The 9,333-nt window shown below is 32.2% G+C and overlaps 1 protein-coding gene across 3 annotated transcripts; it reads right to left on the reverse strand.

Moving 5' to 3' along the window:
* Window positions 1-355: 355 nt before the first annotated feature.
* Window positions 356-6,867, reverse strand: LOC143078936 (uncharacterized). Of its 3 annotated transcripts, none has more exons than XM_076254014.1 (7): window positions 6,745-6,867; window positions 5,942-6,118; window positions 5,513-5,590; window positions 3,616-3,801; window positions 3,013-3,074; window positions 948-1,809; window positions 356-711 (listed from the first exon to the last, which is right to left on the reverse strand). In XM_076254014.1, exons 2-7 carry the CDS (start codon window positions 6,114-6,116, stop codon window positions 632-634), a joined length of 1,443 nt encoding a protein of 480 aa, XP_076110129.1. In that variant the 5' UTR covers window positions 6,117-6,118; window positions 6,745-6,867; the 3' UTR covers window positions 356-631. The 3 variants fall into 3 exon arrangements, with proteins under 3 accessions (XP_076110129.1, XP_076110128.1, XP_076110130.1); XM_076254013.1 differs by having other exon boundaries at window positions 3,616-3,804; XM_076254015.1 differs by lacking the exon at window positions 5,513-5,590 and having other exon boundaries at window positions 3,616-3,804.
* Between the last annotated feature and the right edge of the window lie 2,466 nt (window positions 6,868-9,333).

Genomic DNA, 9,333 nt, shown 5'->3' on the forward strand with positions numbered 1-9,333 from the left:
CCCGTGGTTAGCATAGGACAACAGTGCTACACATGTTATGATTGACAAGTCATATCATTTGTACAACTGGCTAACGGAAGAGGTCAATAAGGATAAATGAAAAATAATTTTACCTGTAATTTACCTGTGAAAAAAATCGGCGCAAATGAAAGAAAAAATCGGAGCAAATGCAAAACGAATATGAGGGGCGTCTGTAATTTACCTGTAAAAAAATCGGCGCAAATGCAAAACGAATATGAGATGATGACTTTGTGAATAGCCTTAACTCCAACTCAGCTGAACTTGGGGCCGATTAAAGTATCTCATGTAAAGCATTCGTTATTTTTCACAGATTCACCTATTAAAATCGCAAAAGATTTATATATCTTTTTTATTAAACAAAATTCTCATAGGAAATACAAATTCATAAATAAACAAAGACAGGAAATAAATTTTCATAAATAAACAAACAAGCACAGAGACACTACGAATACAACTGTTCAACAAACAAACACAGAGACACTACGAATACAACTGTTCAACAAACAAGCACAGAGACACTACGAATACAACTGTTCAACAAACAAGCACAGAGACACTACGAATACAACTGTTCAACAAACATGATTGGAGCAGGGTTTGACTGAAGGTTTTAATGTCTGTTCAGAATACATCCAACAAGGCTTCTAACAAAATCCATCAGCTTAGGTCTATTCACTGGTTTTGCTTCCCCTACAAAATAAATATAGAAAATAAGCATTAACAGTAACGTAGTCATCTGTTTTCTTAATCATCACAAAATGTTCTTAATATTTGTAACGAGCTTTTCATATTAATATACTATGTTTCGTTTAAAGTCGATTTGAAAAAGCGATCATTGGCATCAATGGTGTCAATACATGTAATTAAAAGTCACAAATATAAACAAAAATACAATTTCAATTCTTTTTTCTCCTTTACTACCTTACCATTGCGTTCCTTTGTGTCAATTATAAATGTTTCGTAAATAGATTTATGTTCTTTTTTTTCTTTTTTGTCGTTTATTTCTGGGTTCCTTTTTTCTGTAGAATCATTTCGATCAAACATTTTTTTCTGCTTAGATTGGTTAGCCTCTGATATATTTTTTTTCTGTAATGATTTTATTTCTTCTTTCCTTTTCTGTTTTGACTCGTATTCATCTCCCTTCGCTAAACATTTTTCATATTTCTTTAGGTTCTTAGCTCTCTTTTTCTGCTTAGATTGGTTAGCCTCTGATATATTTTTTTTCTGTAATGATTTTATTTCTTCTTTTCTTTTCTGTTTTGACTCGTATTCATCTCCCTTCGCTAAACATTTTTCATATTTCTTTTGGTTCTTAGCTCTCCTTTTCTGCTTAGATTGGTTAGCCTCCGATATATTTTTTTCCTGTAATGATTTTATTTCTTCTTTTCTTTTCTGTTTTGACTCGTATTCATCTCCCTTCGCTACACATTTTTCATATTTCTTTTGGTTCTTGGCTTTCTTTTTATCCATCTTTCTTTTATTTTTAATTTCCTTTTCTTCTCGTGTTTTTTTCTCCTTAGATTTCTGAGCCTCCATTATCATTTTCTTTTTTGATTCATTTTCTTCTAGTTTTCTTTTCCTTTCAGTCTCCCGGGATTCAATTTTCTGTTTTTTCTTTAATTCTTTTTCTTTTAGTTTTCTTTTCTTCTCAGACTCCCTTGCTTCCATTTTTGCTGTTTTCTTTGCTGCTATGAAGAGATCTTTGATTCCAACCTTGTAACCATTGGCCTTTTCAGCAGATACGTTTTTGTGATTCGTTTCATTTCTTTCAAGTTTGTCTTCTGTCAACTGAAATCAATAAAGGTATAAGGCTTCCATCACTGATCTGTTTCTTACTTAATGCATGCAGTATCAAGCATACTGCAGTATCAAGCATAACACATACTGCAGTATCAAGCATAACTCACACTGCAGTATCAAGCATAACCCCGGATATTGCAGTATCAAGCATAAATCATACTTCAGTATCAGGCATAAAGCATACTGCAGTATCAAGCATAACTCATATTGCAGTATCAAGCATAAAGAAAACTGCAATTATCAAGCATAAAGCGTACTGCAGAAACAACCGTAAAGCATACTGCAGTACCAAGCATAAAGCATACTGCAGTAACATCCATAAAGCATACTGCAGTATCAAGCATAACTTATATTGCAGTATCAAGCATAAAGAATACTGCAATAACAAGCATAAAGCATACTACAGTATTAAGCATAAAGCATACTGCAGTACCAAGCATAAAGCATACTGCAGTAACAACCGTAAAATATACTGCAGTTTCAAGCATAAAGCATACTGCAGTTTCAAGTATAAAGCATACTGCAGTAACAACCGTAAAATATACTGCAGTTTCAAGCATAAAGCATACTGCAGTATCAAGCATAAAGCATACTGCAGTTTCAAGTATAAAGCATACTGCAGTAACAACCGTAAAATATACTGCAGTTTCAAGAATAAAGCACATTGCAGTATCAAGCATAAAGCAACTTACGTTAAAAACGTTTTCATGATAAACTAAAATGTAAATACAAATCCTGAACAGTTGTTTTATCATTTGACTTTATTAATATTAATTGATGAGGAAACAGAAACTAGAATAATATTAAAATGTTCACATGAAAGCACCAAAATATGCGTATGAATAAAATTTATAACTATAGAAATGTTCCATTAATAAGCATCATTTTCTTTAGCTTGAGCATATACTGTGTACTTCTACAGTATTTTGTGTGTTTTTGACAAATCTTTACACATTTGTTCATCATTCCGAATTGAAGAGTTCGCTACATACGTTGTTTCTTATAAACAAGGAAATGTGGCATGATTGCTTATGAGACAACTATCCATCAGATACCAAAGAGCTGATACAAACAATCATAAGGCACTGTACTGCCTTCAATAATGAGCAACCTATTAGTTTGTTTAATACTGTTTTGGGGTTTATGTCTCGTTGACCTTTATCACCCATCTTTTATCAACATATTACGTACCTGTAAAGCTCCCAGTCCATTGCTGTCTTCGTTTTCAAATAAATTGATCACGGATTCACATCCTTAAAAAAATAAAACTACTATAATAGAGATAATTCTACATGTTGGTTTTTTTTGGTTTTATTTTTTGTTTTAGTTCGATCTTTTGATATCTTTGAAAAGATATATGACTGAGTATCAATTGAGATATCACATTGGTAAAGGTGAAGCGATAAGATTGCCAAGCAGACGACTACTAGTTTCCACCAGCGATAAAAAGACTTTGACGTTAGCAACTAGAGGCCCAAGGCGTAAGACATAAACAACAAACAACCCCTTACTGTACCTTAAGATATAAAAGGCAAATCCATGATAAAATATGAAATAATACAGAAGAGTAAACAAACAATATGCTAAAAGGTTAACAAATCAAATATGGCAGACGGAGAAAAAATCAAGATGCATATGGAAAAATTATCACTTGAAATTATGACGTTCTGTTTTACAATTGAGATAGAATGGTGTTCACGTGCTCTTCAAACTATTTTGATAATGCTTGTTATTCCTGATATTTACTCTATAAGAATCACATAAATTGTTCTAGTTTTTGTTTCTATTACTTACTTGTAGCGTTATGATTGAAGTCATGCTCCATGCCAACATTTTGGAATATAAAATTCTTTTGAGGCAAAGGTGTATCATCCCCTGCTCCATGTTCCATCTCAAGTATTTGGAATGTAACTGTACGTTCTTTTAAACCCTTTTCTTCGTCTGCTCTTCCGCCAGCAGCTGACTTCTGTTGAGTTATTTCTTCTTATATAAAAAAAAGTATATGAAATTATTGTCATCATAAAACAAACGCAAGGAGTTTACAAAACCTGTTCATCAGTAATTAGTTTTTATAGTTATTTGTACTTCTACTTCTACCAATCAGTCGGAAACCCGGTTGAAATAGAACAAAAGAATCGACGCTCTTTTGTTAGAGAAGGCGATAAATGCTTACTGTAATGTTTACTTATAGTGACAAAAATTTTAAACGTTAATAGAAACAAACAAAATTTCAATTTTCTTCTCAATTACGAAGTGTTTTATTTTAAAAACACCATTTGCATAAGTTTTCAATTTATTTAGTACATGGTTAAGCAGAACAATTAGATATCAAGTCGACGACATGGGTATCTTTCAAGTTTGATGTAGAAAATGCATAACCTCCGATGATTTTTTTTTAAATTTACCACGGACGGAAAACATATCAATCTATTAGTTCAGTAATTTTTGTGTCTGCCCTTCCATTATGTGACTCAAGAAAAAATTCCAAAAAATGAGTAACAATTGTATCGAAAAGAGAAAATCGAGTGCACCTTTTTATGTTAGGGCGTGTTTGAATTGACTATTTTGTCTTGATATCGTTAAAAGCAAGAATATTTCATACATCGTCTCGCTTCAGATTCTATCATTTTTATATATCAAAGCTACAGGTTGACTTTATAACATAAAAAAATCACAGTACTAAAAGATGAAATATATGGGTTAAGTGAAATACCTATCTAATGAATCACAAAAACAGAGTAGGGGTGTTCGAATAGCTATTTTTTTTTACTGAAAGTACTTGACGACAGTCTTTCAAGTTGGATGGTGAAAATGCATATCTTCGAAAAATTATAATTTTTGTGTGTGAAAACTAGGGTTTGTAGTCTTCAACCACTAAAAAAAATCTAGTCTGCCCTTCCACGAAATATCTAATTAGAATTTTTAAAAATGTTTATGAATTTTCGAAAATTCCACCTGACAACCGATCAGACAATGGTTTTAAGTTGAATCAATGCAGACAAGATTGTTAACTGATGCTCATTAGCTAGTTGATACATTTGTCTTTTAAAATACAACTGACATATAGACCAAGGATCGTAATGGTGCAATGTGGATAAATTTATCGGTTTCCGAGAGCAAAATTGGCAGCGCGTCATCCCTACAATGGCTTCCATTTCTACGATTGTGAAAATGAGCTGGCGTAATGGGGAGATAATTTTGACGAGGTAGAATCCTGACTGCAATACGCGGCCACTATCAACAAGTTGATTATTTTGCCACTTGTAGACTGACTCTCCGTAGTTTTGTTGTTTTTTACATGGTTTTGTTGGATTGTCTTTAAATTAAATGAATTCGTATTGTCCCTTTTTGTTTCTTCACACTCATATTTAAAAACAAACAAGACTAAGTAATGGAAGAAAAATTGTTTTACAACTCTCAAAACAAACAAAAATAAAAAAAACCGAAAAAACCAACATTTAAAAAAACAGAATGTATATGACAATACACCTCAACTGGTCATTCAAGCCTCTCAATGCATGTACTGTTATCGAAAAGAAGAGATAATGTATTAATTAAGGACACAAAATTACTATATGTACATAAAACTAAAAGCATAAACCATTATTGCCGCTCTTCATCTGAATATTTTAAATCTTTTCGTTAACATAACTCACACATGTATTTCATTTCTGAATTATTGTGTACATACCATCTGAAGCTGTATCTGGTACCTTTTCATCTGTTTTCTTGTCTTTATTCAGATTCTCTCCTTCGTCTTGCTCTTCGTCTGTTAATTTTTTTGACATAACAATAAAAAGGTTATTTATAAAGTTATACCTACTTATCTGTGCGTCTAGATTAATATTAGTTTCATTTAAAATAAATTCGTATATAATTAAACAAAAGAAGGAAATACAAATAGTTCTGGTACAAGTATGACTAAACAGACGAATACGGCATTAATTTTGTGATTAACGGTTGTAAATTACCTGTTTTGTATTTCACTCATGAAAATAATATGAAAAATTAAAAAAGTGGTATAATTACCCTTATCCATCAAAGACTTTTAAAAAACGTATGCTCAAATCAGTTTATTAACAAAGACCTCTCCTCCATGTACTCTTGTGTATTTACTCACCTGTCGTATCTCCTGATGAACTATCCTCTTGTGAATGTCGATAATTATCTCTTACAATTTCCATTCTTTTCCAAAATTCCAATTCTTGAGCGGACTTTGCATTTTCTTTAAATTCCATAATAAGCTGCCTTTTTGCAGCCTCTAACTGCTGGAACGGATTATCCACGTCATCCATATCTACAATAAAGGTATAACATGTGTGAATTGAATTAAAAGAGGTCATGAAAAATATATAGACAAATGGAACAAGATTGATTCCTCCTCTTTACACTATTGTTTTTAAGTTCCGTTTCGGTTATTGTTTGGAAACGTGTAAAGGCTGTAACGAATGCGCACGCTGGATAACGTATATAACGCAATGCACAACGCTGAAATCAATTCGTGTGGTTTCCCTGTCTGTTTTAAAACAAATACTGCATTCATAGCCTTATTTTCTTCTGATATTATGCAATTAGATATTGACTTATTTTGCGTTATTAAATGTATTAATCATGTACGGACAACACTAAAATATTGACAGAACAACAAAAAAAAAAAAAAAAACAAAACAAAACTATAAGCTCAATCCTTTAGTGCAGTTCACTTTAAGCACACAATTTGTTTTCAAAGTAAAATCATATTAAAATTGGAATAGACTTAGTGTTTCGTAAATTCTACTTTCCGTCGCATTTATACAAAACCATGAGGATGCTGAATGTGATGAAAATATTTTTTTCAAGAATAAATATCTATAAACTTTAACTTATACACATATTTCATACAGTAAAATCGAGAGAGAAAATAGTTTTTATTTGTTTTCTTACCTTATTCGGATAATTTCTCTCTTCAATTTTGTTTTATAAACAAAAATGAATGCTTCTTCGATTGTCTTAAAAAATAGCTGTGTATCGATGAGAATCTTTCCTCAACGACGATCTGTAGTTAGCGATCCTAACTGTGACGTCTTCATCAGCGATACCGTGACTTCCGTTTTTTTTCGATCCCTACTTAAGTCACAATATTCCAAATAAAATAACTGGACAGTTAGTGATAAAAACTGTTTAATGTATTGATGTATTTCAAAATCTTATATTTATAAATAAAGATGCCGGGTAAACGGCAGTGATACAGCAACTCAACAACAAAAATACCCCCACTAAAATACACCCAGTACAGGCTACAATAAGCAAATGTCTATACATTTCATTTTACAAATACAGTTTAATATATAATTTTTGTAAAAATTATTATAAACAGCAAGTTATATCAAACGTATTTGGCGATGTACAAAATACATGACAAAGCCATACCAGGGCTAATAATTGTGTATGTCTTATGTGTGTCTCATCCGTGATGATCGTTAGAATCATTATAGGGTAAAATTGTGTAAAATTGAACTGAGGAGGTGTGGTATGATTGCCAATGATGCAACTATCTGCCAGAGATTTAGGCAATAAGATGTTAACCGAAAAGTGTATTGCCTCAACAGGAACAGTACGACAAAATGTGAAACAATTCTAAAGAGAGAAAATAAATTTTAAAGTCACACAACAACAAGCGACAACCACTGACTACAGACCCGAGACAAGAGTATGCATATTGTAGTGGTTTAACATGTTTGTTAGCGCTCAATAATCCGGATCTATCATGAAACAGTGGTGTAAAAGCGCGAACATGATAAGAACAAACTACACTAAAGCATCAGTTGAGACAGGTTTGAATCTTAAGATTTGAACCAAGCAAAATAAACAAACTGACTTGGAAAAAAAGCTTTGGCCGATCTCAGAGAACTTGTAATTATTGAAAACTAGTTAAAATCATTGGCCATATAACAGTTAAACACAATATCTGATATATTTAGTATTTCATAAAACAGGAACTCTTGTTTGTCGTATACAAATGAAAGTTTTGCCGACGAAATATTTCAATTCTGGTCAAGCTAAATCGAAACTATTCATTGGTGCCTCCTGCAGTTCAGCTAGACTAAGATATATTTAGCCTACTCACAGTATTCTTTTTTGTTACTTTCTAGAGGTGTGTCCGAGACGAAGGTTTTATATATATACTCCTATATATATACTACTATATGAAAACTGTTGTTTTTTATTTGTGTTTTTAACTATATATACTGTATTGTTTATTATATTTGTCACGTGAAAAGAATAATATTATGATGATATTATATTATGCTCCTTGTGAGACCATTTTAAGGAAATAAAGCATCTTCTTCTTCTTCTATATACTTTTTCGATTAAATAAATGGCAATACAGCCAGGATAAGTTGTTTATTTCGATAAATAGTGTCTCATAAACAAATAATTACCCAGATGAAGCACCCTCTTTATCAATACAAGATTAAAACAAATTAATTATTTACAATTTTTTGATAAAACAAATCTCTAATGAATTATGATCAAATTAGCACCAATATCTTCTTTTTTTCGATGAAAGGTAAACGTTAATTATATTATTTAAGTTATTTGCAATGTGGACTCTTTAGAATAAATCTGAATTGAATATTAGAAATACACTATAATTCCTGAAAAAAATATCAGGAAATTTGTAAGTAATTAAATCTTAAAATTTCAGTGATCATGAAAAATATTAAGATATTTTATCAAAATTCAGGGAAAATAAAGTTTCTGCATAATCACTGATTATACAAATTCACTATAACATATATATATACATATTGTTAGTATGCTAAGAGTAGTCAGTTCCCCGGGTCAAGAAAATCATGATGGCGTCAATTAAACTCTCAATATGATTACTTTTAATTCATCAGATGTGATAAAAAAAAACTAATATTGGTAAATATACGGGAAAACTTGTTTCCGAATCACACTGTATTACTGTATTTGTATGTGTATGTGTCATAGGACCGATCTATATGCCTATAGCACGATGTAAACCACAGTTTGACAAGGTTTGGTAGTATTTGGTAAAACTTGTTGGAATTTTTGGGTCCTCAGTGCTCATCAACTTTGTACTTGTTTGGCTTCATGACTATTTTGATCAGCGTCACCGATGAGTCTTATGTAGACGAAGCACAGTGGCGGATCCAGGGGGGGGGGGGGGTTCCGGGGGTGCGCACCCCCCTTTATTTTTGCCGATCAATGCATTTGTATCGGGACATATGTTTTGCACCCCCCCTGCACCCCCCTTTGCCCTGGGTTAGCACCCCCCTTTCGAAAATTCCTGCATCCGCCCCTGAAGCACGAGTCTGGCGTATTAAATCATAATCCTGGTATACCTTTGATAACTATTGAAAACAAAATAAAACTACATGAGAACAGTTGGTGGAACTGCCGCGGTTGATTAAAAAGTTAGACCGTCATGATTTTATTTGGTACTTAAAGGGTTTATTCGCAGATCTATATATATAGATCTATATGCTAAATGTCAATCGCCAA

This window comes from Mytilus galloprovincialis, chromosome 6, assembly GCF_965363235.1.
Source record: "Mytilus galloprovincialis chromosome 6, xbMytGall1.hap1.1, whole genome shotgun sequence".
Classification (NCBI taxonomy): domain Eukaryota; kingdom Metazoa; phylum Mollusca; class Bivalvia; order Mytilida; family Mytilidae; genus Mytilus; species Mytilus galloprovincialis.

Bases quoted from the DNA above. Each gene is read 5' to 3' on its own strand.
- LOC143078936 (XM_076254013.1), bottom strand. From the start codon at position 6,116: ATGGATGACGTGGATAATCCGTTCCAGCAGTTAGAGGCTGCAAAAAGG. The intron at 1,810-3,012 runs GTACGTAATATG...TATTGATTTCAG, and splicing joins ATGGACTGGGAGCTTTACAG to TTGACAGAAGACAAACTTGA. The intron at 712-947 runs GTAAGGTAGTAA...TTTATTTTGTAG, and splicing joins TGACACAAAGGAACGCAATG to GGGAAGCAAAACCAGTGAAT.